Raw genomic sequence first — 25,879 nt, forward strand, 5'->3', positions numbered from 1 at the left:
AGCAAAGTTTTTGTAAGTCTTAATTGTTTTTATTCTCACATTGTGCTTCATTTTGCCATTTTAAAAATAATTTTATTAAGGGATAATGGCAAAGGATACTTCATAGGTAATTAACACAGACAGAACTGACTAACATCAACCCAGGTAAATAAAAAGAAGTCCATGTAGAGACATATAATGGTGAAGAAATAAACCATTGTAGCCATTAGGCATGTAGATAATTGAGTTTGAAAACTGTCTTGATTTAGTAATGTTAGTTAATTTCCTCTGAGTCTAACCTCTCAGGAATAGCAACATTTTTCCCAACAATTTTGTTCTCTTCCCAGCTCTGTGATGAGTTCTGAACAACTGTTGTGCTTTCTTTCTTGTGTATTGATTCTTACTCTTTAAGCATCCTATGCACTTAAACAGCTCAGTTTTCTTTACTTTACTTTCCCCAATTCCTTTGTTTTCTGTTTCCTTTCATTTTAAAATGTTTTTTTCTTATTATATCACTCTATGTAACTAAGACTAGGACTATTTCTGAAGCTTTTTAATCATAAAATTAATATATTTTGGAAACAGAAGTCACATGTCCATGCTATAACAAAACAGATCATGTATGGCTATAGTCACAACTTTTAGCTTGCAGTGCAACCAGTGCACATAAGTTCTTTCTCAGCATTAACCTGTGTACTCCCCACTCTTTTTCATTTTCAATCACACTTTTATTTCCTACATCAAGTTGGAGAACTGAGCAAAGACAAATGCTACTGTGCTCCAATCTGTTAGAGAATTAGGTAGTTAAATTTTACATAACCATATATCCTAAATTCTTTCACCAAATGTTAGTAGAGTATAAAAATGGCATTTCTTTGTATAATTTTTCTTCTCTAGAGTTGCCAGCATAACTACTATGAGGACGCAAAAGCCTATGGATTCAAAAATAAGCTAATTATAGTTGCAGCTGAAACAGCTGGAAATGGATTATATAATTTTATTGTACCTCTCAGGGCATATTATAGACCAAAGAAAGAATTAAATCCCATAGTTCTGCTATTGGATAACCCGTAAGTATATTTTAAGATACACAGACAGAATTTTTAATTTAATTGTACATTTCCTCATATTTACTTATAGTTTTAAATCAGATACATTATGGTGCACAAATCATTGGGCGATAGAGTCTATGCTATAATGCTAAACATTACTCATTATGATCATGTTTCATCAATTCTAATTAAATATCACTGCATACTTTTATTAGAAATTAATATGCACATGGTCATCTACTCCAGGACCAGTGGGTTTATTCATAGGACCAGTGGAAACAAGTCAGTGAAATATCTATTGTCAATTTTCTCAATTTAATTAACAAGCTTTAAAGATACCTGCCAAAACTGGACAGTTTCGTTCTTCAGTCATTTATTATCAGAGAAGCATTTATTGATGTGCATTTATATGTTATACCATGGGATGTCAATGTGTGTTTTACTTATGCTAATGTTCATATTCCATAACAGAAAACAAATTATGCTGTATCACAAGTGTATGTCTGGAACTTTTTAGGGTGACTGACTTTGTTAAATATGATTACTTAAGCATTATGAAAATCCTACAGATGAATGCATAGGTTCCCGAATAAAATGGTCAAAACTATTGGTCAAGTTACAGTGTGCCTAACTATAACTGTGAGTAAATTGGTTGCCATGGGTGCAGCATTAGAAGAAATTAAAGCACATGAAAGCAAACTTCAGTACTGTGACAGTGAGGGAGTAGGATGTCTATAACAATAGAAGGATTGTCAAGCTCCTTCCAGGCTTTGTCAACACTTTGAATTCTGGAGGTTCTCTGCAGGGAAACTAAGTTGGTACTACAGACACTTTGCTGAACTGAATCAAATGTTCAGTTTGGGGTTGTTTTTCAACCCTTGAAACAGAATTTAAAATAAGCATTTTCAGACTATCATAAAGTGTGCTTACTGTGAATGATTAGATCCAATTGACTCAATTAAAGCCCCTATCATAAAAATAAAGAAGTAAGAACCTTCAAAAAAAAAAAAAAAACCTGGAACTGTGTGCAGAGCATCCTCTGTCAATCCTCAGGCCGGACTGATCTGCCCTCTTCCTCACATTGTATCAATATTAAATCTGGGGTCCTGATTCATAACTCTTCCTTAGCCCCCATAAAAATATTCATTTTCTCTAAATTTAGAAGTGGTGTTCTGCTTATGAAACCGAGGGGTATACTCTTCATTTTCAGTCTCCAGTCTTGTAAAGTAACCTTAACTCAGTCATTTGTCTTTTACCTCATTATCATATCTAACATGAGCCAAGCCATCCACTTCCTTTTGGTTTTGAATGAAAAGTCACTAACATTTCTGATTCCTGGAGGATCAGTTTGTTCATCAGGATTATCTAGTCCTGTGATTCTTTATGTAGCCTTAAATTCTGAATGTGATTCATCACACACAACACCTGAAAACTCGCCTTCTCTGGATTACTGACTGGCCACTATTTCCCTGTAAGTGTACATATAGCCATTCAGTACTATCATATTGGAATGAAACCATAAAGACTAACTTAAAAAGTTAGTGTTCTTTTCCTGCACATTGTTTATAACAGTAGCAAATGTTGAAAATCACTCCAAGTTATTATATTTCACATTTTAATTTTATTTTATATATTTATATTACATGAAAATAATGGCACCAGAAAGATACACTCAAGGAGTTAACCATCTAAATGCTTACATTTAATTTCAACATTTGAATAAACTTTCATTATCAATGGTACGAATCAGAGCTAAAAATGTACTAACATCAGACAAAATTCCCCTGGTCAATTCTAGGATGAATGCCAGATATACACCAATAAGGTCATTGTTCTTAACCTCTGTAATCTTACCTAACTCATAGGTTTTGAATAATATATTGCTTGCAATTAGCTTTAAAGGCCACGATTTCATCTAATTTCCAATATATAACCACTGAAAATACATCATCTTTAAAAATTGCTGGCCGTTTGGATTATAAATGTCCACATGATGCTGTTGTTTGATGATTCCTGCTAAGTAGAATTTTGTTTATACTCAAAATAAATATAGTTATTTTATTATCATATTACATGTATTATTATAAGTATTTAAATTTCTTTACTAAATTCCAAGGACATGATAAAAAAAAAAACACTTAGCTTCCTGTGTATGTCTCAAAAGTGACATCTAACATTTTTACATGTCTTTATTTGCTTTGATGAAATGAAGACTCAGACACTGAACTTCAATAGATAACACTCATGGGAATATTATGAAGTACGTCCTCCGTCTTTTGAAACAATGAGACACCTGCTGGCCTGAAATTAGTTTTTATTTTGCAATGTATTATACCTAATTATAGGAAATAATGATTTTTCTTCTTAACATAGACCCATATACTCTATGAACTTTCATAATTATAATCCCATAAACTTTAGCAATTATTGCTTAATTTTGAGTTTTACCAAGTTTAAACAATCAGCAGTGAAGCTAATATTAAGTGAGTGCCTATTGAGATAAATTAATCAAATCTACAAATTGATTCCTTATAACAAGAAAGTAAGTGTCATAATAATGAAGTATTAAAATGTAAATCCAATTTATACTTTCAACAAATAACAGGATGTTCAGAATGTTTGTAGCTAGAAAGACTTGCACATTTCACTGGTACCCAAGTGAAAGTCTAGCGACATGAAAGCATCTTTCTTGTGGCTCATCAGAGCCACTCTGATCTTTCCACAGTTTATCAGAGTACTGTCAGTTCTGATGGTTTCACCATCTGTTCTCTTTTGTTTGTGGTGCTAGAATGTTTTCCAATATTTTGATTATAGCCTCTAACTTAAAGATCATCTAGCTAAAATTTAGCTAGAAGTCAAAGCTGGAATATATTACCCAAACTTCTTTAGACAAAGAAAGGCCAGATCTATGCTGATGCCATAAATTTTTACACTGATCATTTATTAAATCAATCAACTCTTTGTATGCAGTACCTAAGCACTTCAGCTTATTTACAAATTATTGCTAAAATATATGATAATGCAGCACCCCCTTATCCTATAGTAATGTACAGTTTTGTTTCAGGCAGTATTGAGAGAATATCTAAACTTAACCTCTAGAGCAGCCTGGACCATTTTTTTTTTAATTCTTGTTACCCTATCTCACTCTCTCTTTAATTTAAAAAGGATAAGAAAATTCAACTTATTCTGAGATTTAGATAATATATGTAACGTACTAGCATACAATCTGACATATGCAACAGCCTGAAAGTGCTAGATTTTCTTCTCCTATAACAACTTTAACATTGTTAGTATTTAAATTACTGAAATGTTTTATGTAAAATCCAGTTGATCACAAGGCAGAGTCTGGAGACGTTATTTAGTAGAAGAGTTCCTGCCTAGTGTGTAAGACACCCATGCTTTGAACACATACCACCGGTGCATACACACACACACACACACACACACACACACACACACACACACACATGTACACATTGATTTTAAGCACTTGCAAATAAATTTATACTCTTTAAATTTAAAAAACTTATATGTATATGGGTATTTTGCCTTTATGAATGTCTGTCCAACACTTGCTTGATGGTGCCTACAAATGGGGGGAAAAATGCCTTGGATTCCCTGGAACTGGAGTCATAGAGTTGTGAGTTGGCGTGCAGGTGCTGGGAATCAAGCAAGTACTCTCCTAGAGCAGAAAATGCTCTTAGCTGCTGAGACATCTCTCCAGACCCTGATCAAACAATTAAAAGAATAAAAAGACTACTTACATGTAATTGTAAAATGTTAATGAAATTAACTTTGATCATAAAAGTATATTACATTTTTTCCTTGATGTTAAAATAGAAATATTATGCATAATAATTTAATTGGACAGAAAAGGTTCTCCTGAAATTTGCAAATCTACAAAATGTATGATTTCACTGTCTGGCAATGTTGATCTACTTAGTATTTTAATATATGTACAGTATTGTTGTGAGATATTTATGAAGGTATAAGATTTTATATTCACAGCCTGGGTTCTTACTAGACACTACACTCCGAGCTGCAATTAACAGATAAGCTTACTTCTATTTTTAAACATTGGCTGCTTTGGATATTTTTCAACTTTTGATTTCATTGGTAGTGAGTCATTTTGTCTCTGTTTTTTGACTTTGGCCTACAAACTTATTAGGTGTACGTCTACTTCCTTGACACACTTATCATTGTCTCTTAGATTTAAAAAAGAAAAAGCTAAACTATTTCAGTATGTGCAAAAAACTTGTCTTATATATGCTGTATAAATAACAACTTTTACATTTATTTTTATATGATAAGATTTTTAAGAAGTTTACAGAAAAAAATTCCTTGATTCTTTTACCATGTTTCTTTAATGTGACTTATAATAGAACAGATAAGCCTCTCTATTTGACAGACAGAAAATGCACACAGTTTATTGTGTTTTATTAATAATTTTCTTCTTTATTAAGCATTCCATCATACTTTGAATACATATCATTAAAAAAGACAAGGGACATATTTTCAACGAGTTTATTATCTCAATAATAATGCCTCTCAATGTAAAGTTATGCTTGCCAATTCACTGTCTCCAAATGAGAAGGAAAATTGACCAATTATGTGTAATTAAATTATTAAACAGCCTTGTATGTTAACTACTGCTGTCAATTCAGCTAAATGAACAGCTATAAAATACATTAACGCAAGGTTGCTTGTTTCTTTATATTTCTAGTTTCTTTTAAATCACAGATTGGTCTTTAGTTACTGTGTTTCACTGGAAGTATGTATTTACAGGGTTTAGGTAATTAGATTATCCTTTGGATAGCTGAAATCATACAAATCTCTAAAAGCAAGTTGTAATAATTTGGATGATATCTTGCTCATTTAAAATATGTATTATAAATACATCATAAATAAAATTCATGGGTTTCCTATAAAAAGGGACTTCTTGTAACAATTACAGTTTATTGTCTCTACCAGTCATAAGAGGAAAAAATATAATAGTCTCATCTTGAATTTTATCTCTCACTTGACGGTGGCTATAGCCCAAAAACTTATTTTCTCCAAAGATCTGAGTACAGTTTATTATTCAGAACAATCTACATTTCTTACAGAATTTAATAATTCAATTATGCAAGAATTCTGAAAAGTATATACTAGAGACCTCATGAGAAAAAACAAAACAAAAAAAAAACCAGAACACACAAAAACAAAAAAAGCAACAACAACAAAAATCTCAGAGAAATACGATATAGAAATTGGAATAATCTAATCCTAAAACAATATTCAAGATTAAAATATATAACATGGATGCCCATGTACATATCTAAAATTAATAATTCAGAATGGTATTTAAAAAGCCAGTATAAAATGATTTATAAATTTAAATTAGCCCAAAAGATACAAGCACAAAGGTTTTTGTAGACTAAAACAACCTTCATCTTTCTGCATTTTTGGTGCTTGCATCTTCATGCACATTTCTAAAATTATAAACTATCTTGAGAGCCATAAAATATTGCCCTCCTAATGATAACAAGCAAAAAAGTATATAGAAACTAAATTAAAGTGTCTATCTTAAACCCTGCAAATATATATATATATGTATATACATATCTTAGATATTAAGTTTTTAAAAGTGTTTTAATACATTACTAAACTTTATTTTTATTTAGAATTTAAAGAGTTGGGAGGGAAATCAACAGGAAGAAAATAGTTAAGGAGTACTATTGATCCAACTGGGGATCAACTACTGGGAAATTGCAAGTTTCGCTCTCATTATTTTTACCTGGAATTTCCCTCCTGTTTTGTACGTGCCACATTGCTCCTCATCTGCTAACACCCAAAATAAATATTATCTCTCTGTAATATTCTCCAATTCTATTTCCTGGGTGCAACCAGTGTTTTTTTTTTTTTTCTCTAGAATAAAACATTGTATTCTTATGATTTTCTATATGCATCTAAACTTCTGCATATATTATAAATTGATTGTTACTGAATATATAAAATAATATATTCAAAAGTTCCATGGACAGTATTTGGGTATATATATGGTCAGTGAGTGCATGCATAAATTAAGAGCTATAAAGTGGATGTAACGTATTAAGTCATCTCTAATCAAGGTTGATCTCTATGGTTCTTTGTTTTGCTGTGCTTACATATAAAGATTTTAGGTATAAGGAAATTTGTTCAACAATTTACTTTGGTAAGACAGTAAAGTCAAAAGTGAAGTAGTGTTATTGTAACTGTATGTTAACAACTTTTCCATGCATATGTAGACTATAAACTAGACATATTGAGATGTAAATTATGGAATCATATATACAGTCTTTTGGCAAAGCCCTCTTGATACACAAGCTGATTGATTACTATTTAGAGGCATTTGTAGTGCTTAAAATCATCTCAAAAAATAACAATGATTTGACCATTTTCATATTCCCTTCTGCATTGAGTAACTGAATTATTTAATAAGTATTGTCATAATTAAGAGTAATAATTCAGTATTTTTTTCAGAATTATGCCATGATGTTTCTGATTTATAACTCATAGTTCTTAATGTATCAAATGATCCATAAGAAGTGCAAATATATTCTCAAGCAAAAGGGCAATGTAGGATGTATCTTGTCTTTGGCTTTGGAAATGCAAACTAAAAAAACTTGCTTCCCTTCCCTAGAAGTGCAACCCCTGTTGTGACACTATGTTTCATTTTGTAACCCATCTGCTACATAGGCCAGATATGCATTTTCTGGATGCAATCTGTTGGTTTCCAATGGTTTACTACATGGTGGGCTCTATTGACAAGTAGGTGACAATGTCTATGGCACATGACGAGTGTAGTGTCCTGTGATCTGTCAAGTGCTGTGTCTTGTTCCTGCATGATGAGTGTACTTTGTTGTGTTGGTACAGTAAATATGGTGACCTATGCATGCAGAGCACATGCTCCTATCATACTGCTAATCTGTAGTCCATTGCTGAATTGCAACAGACCTTGCTGCATGTCAAATTGGTCAGGTCCACACATTTGCAAAGCTCTTTCAGTCTTGTAGCTTTTGCAAAGCCAGCAAGTCTTTGCAGTAATATTATTGATTAAAGTGGCATCCAAAAGTGTTTTAAAACTCCACATCGCAGTGAGACCATTACCACACTTTCAATGTAAATAGTAATAATTTGTGACAATTTATCCAAGAAAATTTCAGAATTCATAATTATATCTCTTGCTAATTGAAAAATTATCTTATTATGCAATTATGCAATGTATTAACATAAAATATAAAATATACACGAACATTTTTGTGACACCATGAATCAGAAAAATAATCTAGCAACAAATTAATAGCATGAAATACTGTAAAATATTTGTGATGGTCAAAAAGGAAACTAAGAACATTAAATTCCAAAGAATGAGATGAAAGAGGATTGATTGATTTTAGACTAATAATTATTGAAGGTTGGTCACCATATCTATATGCATGTCTGTGTACTAGAGAGTACATGTAGTGTCCCAATATAGTTCTTGTTATCTTACGTTTGAAATTTTCATGAAAATAAAACCCACTTGAACAAGAATACTTCCTCACACTTGCAAATTTCACATTTTCCAACTTGGAAAAACTGAGTCATGCAAAAGTAAAAAGGTATCCCTGGTTAGAACAACTTTTGAGTTTGCCACTCAAATGGGTTTCATTGGCTGCTATTGCCATCTGGTGGCTGAATAGTGTAAAGGAGCATGCTTTAAAAAGACAATTCGAGATCGAAAAGCAGAGAGGTATCAGAGAGAAGATAGCAAAGAGTCATAAGAATAAGTTCATAACCTACTCAAAAAAGTTAGGAATTAATTAGAAAAAGTACGGCCTTTGGGACCTGAATATTTTACATGTTTAACTAATATCATCTCAGTCATAAGTATTGAGTCACTATAGCAGGAAATACTTTAAGGAGAAAGCCAATGAAAGCACATGAGACCAAGGTGTTTCAAGAAACTTAGAACAAGCTCTCCTAGAAAAATGTGTTTCTAGCATTATCTTCTATTTTGAAAAATCATTCTGCTTTGACTCAGTAAAACTGACTTCTTACCAGTTTATATTTCTCTTGTTCTATAAAATTATAGGACAGAATTTTGATGTAGAAAAGGCTATAAAGGCTGAAAAATACAAGGAAATATCTTGAAACTCTTAAGTGACTAAAACTGAGATGATTTAGTCATCACCAAATTCTCCATAAGGGACCACGTCCCCTTCTTTTTCCATCTAACTAACTATTTGCTGTGTTTCTGTGGCTTCAATTAAGGAGTCACACATCCTGAAAAGCATGTTACTGCGCCCATAAGCCCCAGCCATTGCCTGATAATTTCTAAAATATTATTTAATCGATTTAGGAAGAAGTACAATGAATTTCCTACACAAAGGGAAAATCTAGAACTCTAGAGATTTATCTTGACGATCATTATATTGATTGGATGTTACGATTCTGCCCAATATTCTCATGGGGAATTTATTTGGGATGGAATGCTGTACAAACAGTTTTAGCTATAAAATATCTGTCACAGAGAATTGCTTCAAACTCAAATGCAGTATTGCTGTTCCCATCCCACCCCCAAATTATTCCTAGAGGTCTTAGACTGAGGCTTTCATAATAGGCCTCTGAGGTCTGTTAACCCATCATGTGCTTTTATGAGATGCCCTGAAACTAAATTCAGTTCATATCAGTTGTGACTGCAGTTTTCCACATTTTAATTTTGTTAGATTGCATCAGGAGGTGTGGACATTAACGGATTCTCTTCTCTGTCCTTGCTGAACTGTGTAACTACTCCATCCTTTTACTAGGATAAGTTTAGTCTCACCCAATTTTTGTCCTGTTTTTTCTAGTCTTTAAAAAGTAAAGACACTGTGACTAGTATATGCTCAGATTCAGCCTTAATGGTAAACATCCTTTTCTTTAATTTGCAGAAAAGATGCCAGTCAATACATTTTACAGAAATAAGAATGAAAACTGACCAGAATAGTTCACAACTACTTGTACCCATTTTTTCTAGTGTTATCTCATAAAGATAAACAAACTTGAACCATTCAATTTTTGTTGAAAATTTGCTTTAATGCACACACACACACACACACACACACACACACACACACACACCTCTCATTGTAATGTAGGAAAAATTGGTAATATATATATTCATATCACATACCTTTGTATTTCTACATTAGATTATTGTCCAAATTAATAAGTCATTACCCCTCTTACACTCTCACCAAATACTACTTAGCAACTTGAACCAATTAAAATTTTTTGCCCTTGAAATAATATAAGATATATTAGATAGATAAAAGCATGAATCATTGTCATACTTCCTATTTAACTATTTATATACCAAGTTTTACTGAGCAGAGATTCCATATATGGATGCTTCGGAACTGTTAGTATCTGACGAATTCTGAATTTTATATCAGCAGGTCATATTGCATTACAGTTCTCATTAGTGTCTATCTGTATGTACTCTCCATAAATTCAGCTATAAGGATGCATACATAAGCCTACCAAAAAGCAGATTTAGGTACTACTGAATGCACTATTGTTGTTTATTTAAAGACCTTCTTCTGTTTTCCTTGTAAATTTTTATCAAAGCCTAGATGATTTGCTCAGGTGTGGAGTGACCTTTGCTGCCAACATGGTAGTTGTGGACAAAGAAAGCACCATGAGTGCAGAGGAAGACTACATGGCAGATGCCAAGACAATTGTGAATGTGCAGACTCTTTTCAGGTATGCATCTGGAGCCTAGCCCTGTGATTGTTTATGTTGCGTTTTCTATATGTAAAGTATTTGATTAAATCTGTGAATGAAGAGTGGACATGGGACATGGAAGCTGACCTTAGGGTATCTGTTTATTCATTCGATCATAAAGCAAATACTTATGTAGTATAAAATGTGACTGGTACAGAATAAAGTTAATAGTTCTTTCTTTAAATAATGATATATTTTTTCTAGAGCTTCATAATAAATTCTAAAATAATTATGTACAGTGATTGTCATGATTTAGGACAGACTGTGTTCTGATTTGGGTTTCTTTCCTAGCAGTGACCCAAGACTTGCGTACATCTAGGACTGCGATGTTTTCAAGCTGTAATCTATTCAGTATTGGAATGAGTTTGCAACCTTACTCTCCCTCTTTTTACATTTTTCCTTAAATTAGTTCAGATGTAAACCTCCATTTTGGCAATCATTGGGCATGGACAGGCAGACCTGACCAGAGAAATATTCCCGTGTAAGAAGTGGAGTAAGAAGCACTTATAAATCACAAATCTGAGTCACGTGGGATTGGTCTAGAAACATTTGAAAGTTTCCATTTTGTGAGAGTTTTTAGATGCCCAAAGGAAATGTGTAACCTGCTGAACTATTAAGATAATTCTAATATCTTCCACTTTTTCACCCTGCTTCCCTTCATCTTCGTACCTTTATTGGTAACAATGGCTACCTCTGTTTATAGGTTGAGCTCATAGTTCAAAGGTAGGAATTTACGTGTGAGCCCCAGTCAGAGTGACAATTTGAACTGTGATTTTAGGACCTTTCTTTCTCGAAATCTTAACGTATCACTTACAAGTCTACTTATAATTTATATATGTATAAAATATCATTATTTTGATATCTTGATATCAAAAACCTATCATTCTGTAGAATGTACTTGATATTTTTAAAGGATGTATTAAATATTATGCAGTATAATTAAAGCCATATAGCTGCCAGTTTTATGTGACCAAATGGAAAATCATAAAACTGAAGCTATTACAGATAGCAGCAAAGGCCATCTGGTACAGTGTCCACCTGGAGTCTTTCCTGACATCATTAACTTTACAACCTGAGTGTGTTTCTAACCTAATTGAAATTCAGTTTCCCACATCCATGATCCTGAGAAAATTAATTAACCTATTTTGAAATGGCAGTAATACTTAGAGATGAAACATGTACAGAATCTGTTGTCACCACACCCAGAAAATATATGCCTAATTTGCACAAGAACTTCTAGCTCTAGTGGGAAGAATGTCCACTGTGAAATTCTTACACTGTGGTAGTTCATGCAGAATACAGGTAATATGATTGCCCAGAATAGTGCATTAAAAACTACTGTAAGTCATATCGAAAATGCATCCCTTAGAAGCAACATGTTTCTTTAGAGAATAAAAACAGAAATTACTTAATGATTAGGTTCACAGACAGTGATATACATTTTTCTTCCATGCTTCACAAAAGCTAATTAGAGTTTTTATAGAAGAAAGTTTTCCAACTAAATATGCTATTTTACTTACCATATACTGTGTTTAGTTTTTTTTAACCACAGGTAGAATTGGTTTAATCTTCATTATCTACTCTTTGAATGAATTATTTGGTTCTAAGACAGAAATAAATCATTATCTTGTTGAAAGGTATCAACATATTAATTACTCATTTCAAACTAACTGACAAGAGTCATTTAGAGAAGATATATACCACTAGACAACTGATCATAAATCAGCCCTTCTCTGGACCTGGCTGATGGATGAATCAATGAATAAATGAATGAATGAGTGAGTGAACAATGTATGATCCCTCAAACACTAGTTTCATCTTTTTAAGGAGTTCTGAATTTTATGCAAAGAATTATAACTAACTAGCATTTCTAAGAACAGGGAAAGAAGTCTTCTACAGTAAAGGGAATGGCAATTGGTTATTCAGTTCCAAGTGGTCAGGTATGAAATCATATAAGCACCCATAGCCTTATTGGGAGTGTGCAGGTTGTGTTAATATATTTAGGAACATATGTATCATAACAAATGAAACCAATGCTATTTATTGAAAGAGAGCAACAAAGAATATAAGGGAGGATTTGAAGGTGGCAAAGAGGAGAATTAATACCATTTTAATTTCCAAAATAAATAAAAATAGGTTATTTTAGAAATTGCATAATTTTTATTGCATTTGGGGTGAATAGATTCCAGCAGGATTTAACAAGAGCTGGTAACCAAATAATTTAAAATAAATTTCCTTTGTTTTTCTGTGTTTGTTTGTGGGTTCTACAGAGGCATAGTTATTATTTCAAAGTGTACATAAAATATTTTTCTGCGGTTTTGGATTAAGTTATGAATTGATAACTATGCCTGTAAAGCTATTTTAATCTTAATCAAAATAAAATATCTATAGATTTCTATAATGTAAGATATATCTTTATACTAGTGAATGACCAAGTTCTGTAAGACGGGTGGGCACTTTCCTTCTGTGGTGTCAGTCACATGCCACTTCTTGGTCACTCCTCTGCACTGCTTACAGGTTTTTGTTTCAAGTTTAATATGATTATTGCCAACCTGATTTATCTCTAATGCTTCATGTTTCGATATATTTAATCTTGTATAAATTTCTTTTTAATCTCTTACCCTCATTCTCCCATACATGGTCATGACCTTGAATTCTTAAACTGTTTTACCTTCCACACTCACAGTTTCTCCATAGCATCTGAATATTTTTTAACTTTCTTTTTTGTAATGTTCCTAAATCTTCATAAATTCACTTTGTATAGTATCATCAACTGATTAACCAACCATTTCACTGCATCTAGTTAAATGAAGGGTTTTCTCTCTTTACCCAGACTAAATTTTAGCCCTCTAGTCCATATTTTAATTCACAGATCCTAAGAAACCTGCCAACTTTCAGATTAAAATCACAATTTTATATTTTCCCCTCCATATATCAATTTATTTCCAATATCAGACAAAATCCTAAAGTCTTCATCACCTCTGGCATTTTCACACTTACCCTGAATACATCTTACCCAGTACTCAGTGATGGTGCTGGCAGGTATCCTATGCCTAGCCTGTGCACCTCGGTGTCTTCTGACAAAGAAAACCCAAGTTTATCTGTCTCAAATCCACCTTCTCTCTCCCTGCAGCTGATGGAATCTCTCTTTCACCTGGGTGTTGTCTTAGTTGTGAAACCTAAGAATACTGCCCTTCAGTTTCCTTCTGAGTCTGTTTTAAATTCTGCAGAACTAGGAGGCAACAAAAGGAAACTTATGTTCTCCATCAACAGGATAAAGGAAAGAAAATTTAAAACAACCAAGACAACAGGAATGAGTCTATCAGTGTCAAAATGTGCAAATCAAATTTATTAGCACCTAATCTGTGATGTAAATCACTCTGCTGGAGCAGTTTAGAAAGAATTACTGTATTTAGAATTATTATCAGTGTATAAAGATGCTGTCTAGCCTGTTCAACTGTGTGCTCTGGCAGTTTAACAGGCTAGATTTGGCCATTCATCCTTTCATGCCTGCTAATAGACCAGATCTATTATCAATTCACCTTGACCCAAAACAATTTGGGGTATGTTTTAGCTTACAAATTCCAGCATGGTTTTGAGGAAAGCCAGGGCAAGAGCTTAAGGAAGGTACCAGAAGTAGAAAGAAGAAAACAATGAGGAACACTATTTACTGACTTGCTTTCCCTTATGTGTCCAGTTTGCTTTCTTGTATACAACCAGACTCAACACCCTAGGAATGACACCACCCATAAATGACTATGGCATCATACATCAATTAACAATGAAAAACATTCCTCCCAGACAAGGTTCTGAAAGCAATCCTTCATCATAGGCTCCCTTTTCTTACACCCGTCAACAACTGACATGACATGTTTAACAGAAGGGTGAAAAGCAGAAAAATGAAAGTTAATCAAGTATATGGAATAAAACCTCAGAAAAAAAGGGTCCACTGATCCAACATTCATCTTCAGACTGTCTTTGAGACATTTTAATTTAAATAGCCTAAGGATTAGGTTAAGGACAAATGTTTGCAGAATTAAGTAAACCTGCCCAATGTATGGGCCCACGCAACACTGTCTCTACTTTGCTCCTGTAAGGTAGTCAGAAATTATCCTTGCTCTCATAGCTTTATCTGCATAGTGAAGTTACAATAAGATGACCACTTCTGCTCCAGGATGCTCCCTAGTCATCACAGACAAGCACTTTCATATTGAGGGGTGAAAATGCTCTGGGTTAATTTTTTGACAGAAAACAGTGCATTATGGATATGTTCAACAGCAGTCGCTGTGCTAAGATGTTCTGCTTTTTTTTTTTTTTAAAGAAAACTAGGAAGGCATCCATAAAACCCGTGTGTGTCCAGATTCATTATGTAAGATAAGACAGATCAAAACTGAGGAAACTGTCTCATTTCTTTAACAGAGATAATTTCAGGCACTGTCTTAATTTTTTGTTAAACATAAACATTTTTATTATATCCAGCAAGAAGATCATATTCTTATACAAATGAAATATATGTAATATCAGTTTTTCTGCAAATCAATTAGGATTCCCTTTTTTGTTTTCACAACCCAGTCTTGAGAGATTTGGGGTGATATTCCAAATTTGATGTGAAAATTCCTGAAAATATCTCTGCCCTAAACAAATATGAACAGAACACAAATTTTGACAACCATGTGATAGGTAAACCGAGGCAGGCAGCCCTTAGGGTTCAATGATTTGAGCTGGTGAACAGGGTTGTATCTAGATACCTACAGAGGCTGCTGCCTATGGCAGCCAGTAGTTTAGAAAGTTACTCAGCAGACTTTTTTCTATTGGAATAAAGCATAGTTTACTGGGGCTGGCAGTCCCTGTTTTCAGCAGAAAAACCATGAACTCTTTTTAACTTTTTGGGTCCAGAGAGAAAGAGAAGGAGAGAAAATTCACACACATACACACACACACACACACACACACACAGAGAGAGAGAGAGAGAGAGAGAGAGAGAGAGAGAGAGAGAGAGAGTATGAAGCAAAAGGCAAAGTACAATGACATTACACAAAGAAATATATATATATATATATATATGTATATGCATACATACATGCATACCTACAGACAGACATATATACATCCATGAGTAGAATGGTTAGAGCAAATTTCTAGCAAGCAGGTTCCAAGCATTTCACATGCATGCATGCACATGTACACACACACAGACATACACACACACACACATACACACACACACACACACACACACACACACACTTTTAAAAATAAGTAAAATAAATACTTGCATTTGTGCTACCTAAAACTAAAAACTGAAGTTGAATCTTTAAATTGTGCTTTAGTCAGAGAGCCAGTGACTTGACAAGACAGTGGTTTAATTAGCATACCAATAACTTGTTTTGCATGTCATCTCCAGCTTGTAGGCTTTCTGGTATAAGAGTGGGTCAGAGGCAGTCAATCATTTCAGAACTCAGTCTTGCCCCTCTGGTGAGGTAGTCAGTAACACTTCAGAGACCTGTCAGGTCTGTAGTTCTCCTGTCATCATTCCTTTCACTGATATTCTCAAGATGACTTACCTCTGGCATTTCATGAAGTGTTGAGTGGGGTTAGTGTCTGTCAGAGTTAACCTTGTATTTCTCCAGAGCCATCTGGACTTGGGAGTAAGGGGCTGTTAACTCAGTACAAATCATTAGTAGTGTTTACATGCTAAACTATTAATAGATGCATAAAGATTTCTTCCTGCAATGTGACATATACGTGGGTCATTAGAATACAGATTATACAAGCAATCACATCCTTCTATCTGTCCCTTCTTTTCTCATCAGATTGATTAGTGATCCCAAAATTGTCCAGTGATGACAGCAACACAAGGAGCTTCTAGTATGATGTGTTTTGTGTCAAATGAATTCTTTCACCAGAATAACCTAAATAAGTCTTTTTGAATTTGTTAATGATTTTTTGGGGCAGCAATTGAAACTAAACATAGTCCCTTGCAAATATTGAATATGTGCTCTACTATTAAGCCATATCTTCAATAGTACACTGTTACTTTATTTGGTATTTGTTTTGGGGGGAGGTTTTTTTTGAGACAGATCCCCATTGTATATCAAACTGAAGATCCTCCTACCTCTATTTCCTCACCCGATTTTATTTCATAAATTATAGGCAAATTCTAGGCAAGGATATTTTTTGTCTTATTATAGTCTTGATTTTTTCATTCTCTCATGGTAGATTTGCCTATATAGACTCTTAGTGTTATGGATATTCTTAATATCCATAAAAATAATCATAGTTCTCATCTCAAGGAAATAGAAGACAGATTAAACTGGACACAAATGTGACTGACCATGACCCAGACACACAGCTTCAGGTTGTCCCAAATAACATGTTCTAGGATGGAAACAGTTTCATGAAGTTTTTATAGTTAAAGAATAAAAATAAAAGTAAAAAAAAAATCAAAGCATTTTTCGAATTCATCATTGGAGGTGTCTGGTAGATGGCATGCACCAAAAGAGATATCTCTGCTGTAAGTCTCAGATGCTTTCTGATAGTATTTTTAACTTTTGGATTGGTGGAAGATAGTGGTGTGTTAGATTTCAAAAGGAGAGTATAAAACCATTATAAGTTATAAGAATATTAGGTCAGATAGAGGTGAGCAATAAAAGGCTAAAGAGACTAAAGTTAGCCTGCTGTCACTTGGCTGTAGATCCTGACATTCCAGCTTTCTACATCTTTGAGGTACTAATCAGTCACAGTCTGTACCAGAATACCAGACTTTGAGCAGTCTGTCACCCAATACCAATAAGCAGACGCAGGAGGTGAATCTTTCAATTGTTCTTTATTCACAGATTGCTGACAATCTAGAAAGAAAGAGGGTCTACATCCTGAAAGAACAGCCTTCCCTTTCTTTTATCTTTACCAGCTAGTATATGTTATAGGGTATTTCAGCAGTGATATAAAATCCTTCCAAAGCTTAGTACTAATTCTGCAAAGACTAGTCAACTGGTCAACTTTGTCATTAAGAGTCTCCTCTTATTGCTTCTTGTACTTTGTCTTATCATCACTCTCTGTGTAGTGAGATTTATTGATGCCCACAGCCACTGAGTCTCAGTATTCTGCCCAAGATGCTAGCTCAACTAGATTTAAGTTAAAGTTTAATGCACCACAATACCTTTAGCCCACATGAACCATACAATGTATGTGGACTGGGCCTCTCGAAACATTCAGATTGCTTTTAATAATGTGAGGTACCTATGTTCTCTTGTAATATGGAGAGTAGGTACTTAATGTTGTTTTGATTTGTGTATTTGTTTCTTTGGGTTAGACTTCAGGCCATCATTGTCTGTCATAGCATGAAATTCTCTGGAAAATTACTACCCAGAAACTTCAGAGTTCCTAGAGCAAGTCAGGGACATATAAAGTATTCCTGTTCCTTTACCCAGAAATCATGTTTGTACACACTTCGTGGTTGATATACTCTTCCCCAGAGACCATTTCTGAATACCAAAAGCATTAAGAGAAAAGGCCTCTGACAAGTCTTGGCCTGTTTTACTTATCTCACTATTGGTTACTACTGACTAGCTCCACACCTAAATAGAAACACTAACAATTCTTTCCAGAGAAAGAAGTACCAGAACACCTATATATGAGTTTGAAATAAGTACCCCTTTCTTTGAAATCTTGGGTCTAGAATTATGTCTCAGTGTGGAAAGTCCTTGTTCAGAACCCACAGAAAAACTCATCTTAGAAGCCTGCATGTACAATCTGTGAGCTTGGTGGACAGAGAAGTGAGATCTTTAGAGCTCATCAGTCAGCTGGTCTAGACAAACCAATGAGGTCTAATCACTTTGTAGACATTGTCTATAAGATAATAATCAATGAAAATGACAGCAGAAAATAATATCTGGTCTACACACACATGTGCATGCATATATATATATATATATATGAACATATTATACACATACACTACACATATATACACACACACTACATTTCTTTTATAAAGCATTTTATATTCTCATAGTATTGTGAAATGTGTTTTACCCAAGATAAATTTAAACAAGCACATCAAAATTGGGTTCAAAATAACTAGATTGAGCTATTGTTCTTTTTTGGAATTGTTTGGCATCTGAACAGACTCAACCTTTGTTCCTGAGAAAGAAGGCAACATTTAGAAGGTCTAGTATTTGTTTAAAGAACATTTGACAAAAGACCAGGTATCAGATAAAAGGGAAAAGAAATATTTTCCTTAGGAGTTGAGAAACAAAAGTGTCTCTACATAGAACACAAAAGGGGTTACTGCTTGTTAATTATGCATTGAAATTGGTTCTTTCTTTAAATGGTAAAAATCCAGAAGGAATTTCCTTCAAAACATCATTTGTGTTAATTTTGCTTCAGTAAGAAGTTTTGTTGATGTTGTTTACTAAAATTTAGCTGACAGAACTTGTAAGATAATGAACACTGTGAACAGGTAAACAATGCATGGATCTATCATCTTTTTAAAATAGACCAAAATGTCCATTAGCAGGAGCAGCGCCCAGTGACCTTTACAACCAAATGCATTCGACCTCTCAGTAGACTCACCCTTTGTTCTTGAGAAGGAGTAGTGGAGTATGCACAACTTACTGATTTATCAGACACATAGGAAAAGTTGAGAATATACAAGTTGTTACCACTATAGTGATTAAGAACAACAGCATAGACATGGATGGAAGAGTTTATATGCTAATGAATTATTACTTAACTGTAGTCAGTTAAGAAATATTAAGCGATGACTTAAAAGTTCATGTATAGTATTTATGCTTCACAATTATTAAAAACAATAAAAAACTGTCGGGGTGGGGGATGTGGCCTGGAGTTTGATGGAGTTTTTTTCTTTTCTTTTTCTGTTGAATATAACTTAAGGGACTATGGTGGCACAATGTCAGTGTTCACCAATGCCACTAATATTAGTGATTTCCAGTTCCTTTGTCTCCTAAACTGGAAGCGTGGATTTCATAAGAGGCTACATCTTAGACAGTAGCTCTACTATGAAAGAAAATGTAAAGGGAGATTTCATTGTAGACAGAAAGCGAGCAAATCTTTTATTGGATCAGAGAGCAAGCGTGTTGGTGCTAACCATCTTCGTCTAGGTTTTAATGAAGATTACTGATCACAGAAATGGAGACGTGAGCTGGTCAGACCATTGTCCCAATCACAGATCACGATGGGACATGCAGTGCCTCTGGAAGGCTGCACTGGTGTTTCAGCACACGTGTTCAAGTGTTGATAATGCATTTAATCACAGGCACTAGGCAGATTCTTGTATTAAAGGAGAAGGAAGATATAGATAGGAAACCAGGACATAACCCAGTTTCTTTAAACATTGAATTTCTAGACCCTGGCTAGGACAAAAATCTCTTCAAAACCAACAGTATCCTTAACTTCTGACTAAGGCAAAACTGCCTGTTTTTCAAAAATTGTATCAGAACTCCCATAGCTCCTTCAAAATTTTCTTTCTTCTAATCTCAACTGACCTCACTAGGAAAGATATGTGCTTTGGTCTTGTGTGTGCAGGGATTCCTCCTTAAGTAATTCATAATTTGCCACAAATGAATGAAAATTAAGTGTGCTGATGGGAGTGGAACACTTGAGGGACCTTTGCATACTACACAGAGCTTGGGGCACTAAGAGCATAAACTACTCAAGAAAATGGAGCAGAGTAAAGAAGACCATTGTGCCATGATGTGGTAATGCCTTGCACAATCCACCATATTCTAGGCTTTGTAGACGAGAGGATGTCAACAAGTAGCTCTTTTAAGAAGAGCAGAGCAGAGAGACATAGTTAAGTACACTGTTTATGGAGAAAAAGAATGGGGCAGATCAGACCAATAAAGATTTTTGTGTTGTTAGGAGTGTAACAACATAAAGAGGAAAAGTGGAAAAAGAGACTTTTATTCTACTTTGAATTGGCCCAAGAAATCAGAATCTTATTGAGGAAGGCAAGCATATACATGTGGGAAACAAGACAACTCAAATAATGTAAGAGTTAACATATGAATCTCTTCACATAATTTAAACAAGTATTAAAAAATACTTGTGTAGTAAAAACATTTTGATGTTTATATCATTTATGGTTTTCAAGTATAAAAACTTGAAATTATGGAGAAATTTATATCTATCATCTTTTTTTCCTAAGGAAGACTTGACTTTTTGTATCACTTATGAAAAGTTAAGGTATATTTTGTATTTATGTCAGTGCTAACATGCTTGCATTTTCAAGATTTTTTAAAAAATTTATCTAAGTATGTTTATATGCCTACAAATTTTACTTTTACACCCTATTTAAAAAATCATTTCTGATCACCTTGACTGGACATTTTATAGTATAACACTTTATTTCAAGAAATAATGTTTTAATTAAAATATTACTAAAAATGTTCCAGGATTGTTTACTATTCTCTTTGTTTTGCTCTGAAATAAATTTGGAAACGTAATGGAGCCAGAGCATGATCAGAGAGAGAAACTCTAATTATATTAATGTAATTAATAAATTATTATTATAAAATGATACTATATGAAGTTAAATTAAACACAGCAATATATTGGTGGTATTCTAGATAAAAATATATTATTTTTTCTGATCCTCTTTCCCACCTGTCTACTCTTTATTACAGTGGTAAGAAGAGACATTTTTAAATCTGAATTCTGAAGTGTTAGATAAATTCTGACGACTACAGAAATAGTACAGTAAACATGTTTTGTTTTTCTCTGCTTCAGTTTATTCAGTAAAGTGCCATTGGAAGAAATTCCTAAAGGATGTCTTCCTCCCTGTAATTTGAGGAGATAAGGCAGCTAGTTCTCTTGATATGTAATAAAAGTTTGAAACTTCCAACAACCAAAGAACAAATTATGAGCAAGAGAATGTGATAATTTTATTTTATTTAAAAAATTTTAAATAATATTATGTAAAATGAAAAATAAAACAGCAAGAATGGATGAACTAAAACTAATTATAATATTTATCATTTGCCATATTGTTTTACTGTATTGTTGGTGTATGGTGAAAAGAGGCTTATTATGTAATGTTATTTCTAAGTTGTTTAGTATTCACATTGTGTTTAGCAAATATTAAGGCAGAAAAATAGATATTAGGTATCAGCAATTATAAGAAACTTAATTAGATATATTAGTAAATAAATACATAAATAAGTCCTATAATTGAATACACATGTTTTTATAGATATAAATGGCCCTATAATACTTTATTTCACAAGTATTACTTTTAAATTTTCACTAGGTGGCAGGCTTAGCTAAAGCATTATTACTTAGTTTAAAATAAAAAATTCATAAAATAATAAGTTCATTTATGTATAAGAGGCAAAGCACATATATCTTGTTGCAAATAGAATTTCAAGCATAAAAGCAACTCAGATACAATCAGGTCCTGCAATTTTATTATCCACCCAATCTTAGCATTTAACTCTTTTATTAATATTTTTCACTTTCTTCTAATGAATTAGAGAAAGAAGCCATGTACATATACATAAAATTCACATGTCATTAGAAAATAAAAATTTTCCAGAAGATGAAATCCTCTTTCTATTATTTAGAAGCTGTATTTGCCTCAGAAGTTATTTATGCAGTAGTGTCTTGATGTCTCTTCATAGAGGAACAGTCCATCACCACAATTTATCAGTATTTTAACTAATATGCATAGACTGATTATTTACTCAGCAATACTCTCTCCATCGTTATTTTACAGATGGACAAATCATGAATATTTCACTTTTATACCACTTTGTATTTCTGAAGACCAGAGATTTCTGATAATAGATTTTTGTCAAGTCTTTGTTAAATTAGATATTAGACATCAACCCTCTATTCCAAGACCAATGCAACAGGCCTAGCACTCTGTATGCTAGGTGAGTGGTAGACATATTTCGAAAAAAAGAGTTTTCAATATGTGAAACACCAACATATTGACAGATACTCTTAATAATATATTTTGTCCTTGATCATCTGGGTTTCTTTACCATGTGCCTCCTCTTTATTATCGTGGTAAGAAATGCATTTCGAGTATTAGCTAGATTCTGATATATATGCAAATACAGTAAACATATTTTGGGTTTCTGTGTTTCTGTTTCTTCAGTAAAATGCCCATTGTAAGAGATTACCACAAAGGTTAGGAGGGGTGGTCTTACAGTTTAAGGAAATAATACAGCTAGTACTTTTGATTTGCAATAGAAGTTGGAGACTCCCAACAGCCAAGCGTCAACTATCAATCAAGAGGATACGGTTTTGGTGTTTGACCAATAGTAAATTTGCTAAATCCACCAAGAGCAAGCACCCAGAGCCACAAAGACAGCTACAAGACTAGTTCTATAGATCTGAGCTCATGAAATGTTTTAACACAGACCAATGAAAGTCTGCACACACTGAAAAGACAGATTCAGACTAAACCAAGTGCTGTATAGTCTTGCAAAAAGAAGGTACAGACAGAAGTAGCAATGAAGGAAGTTAAAATATCAAGTATAGCATTCAGTGCCTAAAAGTGTCACAAGAATTTGTATTAATTAAGTCACTTTAATGACATTACTTGTTCACTTAAGTAATGATCTCACATTGCTTGATATTGGTTAAGATACCCCATATGTTAAATACATTTAATGCTAATATTTTATTCATTAAATTGATGACTCTGAAATTCAAAAGATGATATGAGTTTAGGTAGTTGTCTAGTACCAAAATCAACTGACTTTTTTTCCTCTTGAGATTCCTCTTGTAATTTTTTTAAAGAGCCTTTGCAATAAAGGGGTTTATATAACAACTACCATTTGTGATTTGAAATGAAAACACAAATATGTAACTATCCCAAGATTGTCATACACACATTATAAAACAGCTATAAAGTAAAGAGCAGAATCCCATGTGTCTACTACCAACACATCATCCCAACTACATGAAAAAAAAAAAAAACTTCAGAAAATGTGTCACAAATGATGTGTTTAGTTAAGGAAGTATAATGAGACATAATGAGATAAATATTAGTAAGTCCTGAAAGGAACATCTAGACTTCTAGATATAGTTATTTCATGGAACTAAATCCCCTGGGGTATAGGGCAATAGATAGTGTGAAAATCAAATGCCAGGGGCCTTAGGGAAGGATTTTCACTTCAAACCATTTAAGACTTCACATTTTAACTGGATTCTAGAGGATGTATAAAAAATAACCTTGATTTCCAACTTGTAAAGGTTGAGGAGAAAAGTAAGCAGGAAAGCAACTTCATCTTAGGCTCTGGAAAGATAAAAGCTAAAAGAGCACTAAGGCCTCTCTGTAAGACATAGCAGCAATATGGGGCAACAGACTAGGGCCTTCCAAGTAATGAGGCTCCTGGATCCTTTCCTGCCTCCTTTTCTTTGTCCCTCCCTCCTTCCCTCCCTGTCTTCTTCTCTCCTCCCCTACCTTTTTCTTCTTGTTCTTCCCTCCCTCTCTTACTCTTCCACCCACAAAAAATAATAATAACAATAATAATGACAATAATCAATAGAAATGTTAAAATTTCTTAAATATATTATTTATTGTCTGCTGACTGGCTAAATTTTTCACTAACCATCCATAACCTTCAGAATGCACTTTCTTATATAACATTCAAAACAGTGGCATGTTACACAAATGAAATTACCATATTTTTAATGTTAAACATCATAAAAGGGAATTATAATCAGGTCATAGTTTACTGGTACTATTTACTTTACCCTTCTTACATGTTACTTAGACAAAGAAATAAGATCTAGCATCCAAACTAAGATAAAGGCATCATACTTTCTACAGTATAAACCATGAATGGCATGAAGGTTTCAGGCCCTCTTAGGTAAAGAAGAGGATGTACAGGTTTCTCTTAGAACTATGAAGGAGATTCTGAAGAATAGTTTCAAGTATTAACATGAGTGCTCAAGACAGCCCTTGGAAAGAGACCTGAGAGAAAGTCATCATGAATAGTTGTCCCATGCTGGAAACAAGTCCCTGCAGGCTCCTCAGGCGTTAGCTTTCTATCATTGCCTGGCAGGTGGGAGACATTTTATTTTAGCAACTTTCCATCAGCATCAGGAAATATTAGGCCCCAGGAAGTGTAAAACCCAACCTCAGCACTATGGCTCAGGGGTAGGGTTCCTCTTTTCAAACAAGTACATTCTTTTGTAATGTGCTGTCAGGCAATCAGCTGCTTAAGTGGAGAACCCTCAGTGTTGGAGTAACTATGAAACGAGAGCAGAGCAGGAGTTTGATTTGGTTTGGAGAGTTCAAAGAGATGGATTATATCTCATGTATGTTGTAAGTGCTAATCCTTTGAATTTAGGGATTAGTTCAAGCTTCTAGTAGGCATTTTAAGTGGTCCTAGCTTAGTTTAACTTAAAAGACATTGTTTCTTGGAGGAGAAGGCATATCACCATAGAAAATAACTACTAAAGTAACTCAAACAATTAGATTCAGAAAAGCTTCAAGTGATATATGAAGACTAAATTAAACCAGAGCAACAACAGAAGCACATACACAATCATTTACTGTAGTATTATGATGCACTTCTCCATGATGGTGAACAATCAAGTAAGTGTTTGTGAACCTGTGAAATTTTGAGTGTATAAAAAAAAAAGAAATAAGAAAAGAAAGTAGTGCAAAAAAAACCCTCAGCTTATTTTTAACATCATTATTAAACTTAGCTTCAATTCATTGGTGAAATTGACCTGAATTATAGTATTTTCTTATCTCAGAAGCTCATTGTAACTAGATTTGACCTTTACAAAAACTATAATATTATACTAGGCAGCCATAGCTTTAGGGAACTCATAGAAAGGACAAGAAAATCATCAAATAAATTTTTTAGCAATCCAAATATCTGTATATTTTATTTTAATATCATCCACAAAGTAATCTTAATAACTTCTTAAATCAACTTTATGAGTTCCTCTTCCATGATGTTTCATAATTATGGAGATAAAATGTCTAATAAAAGGAAAATTGCTGAATTTATTTTTCCTCACAGTACTAACATATTGGTTAAAATATTGGGGGAAAATAGTGTTTCATTTTTCTTGTATTTTACTGATCATTT

General features: G+C 33.5%; 1 protein-coding gene across 4 annotated transcripts in view; it reads left to right on the forward strand.

The window, feature by feature from the left end:
• Window positions 1–25,879, forward strand: part of Kcnt2 (potassium sodium-activated channel subfamily T member 2) — a 332,481-nt gene that overhangs the window by 253,273 nt on the left and 53,329 nt on the right. For 3 of the 4 annotated variants that reach the window (XM_076941300.1, XM_076941299.1, XM_034513149.2), the window contains exons 19-21: window positions 877–1,049; window positions 7,749–7,820; window positions 10,644–10,778. In XM_076941300.1, the coding sequence (XP_076797415.1) occupies window positions 877–1,049; window positions 7,749–7,820; window positions 10,644–10,778 (380 nt within the window). The remainder of the gene's footprint in view (window positions 1–876; window positions 1,050–7,748; window positions 7,821–10,643; window positions 10,779–25,879) is intronic. The other variant, XM_034513150.2, reaches the window with a different exon arrangement.

This window comes from Arvicanthis niloticus, chromosome 10 (genome assembly GCF_011762505.2).
Source record: "Arvicanthis niloticus isolate mArvNil1 chromosome 10, mArvNil1.pat.X, whole genome shotgun sequence".
NCBI classification, from domain to species: Eukaryota; Metazoa; Chordata; class Mammalia; order Rodentia; family Muridae; genus Arvicanthis; species Arvicanthis niloticus.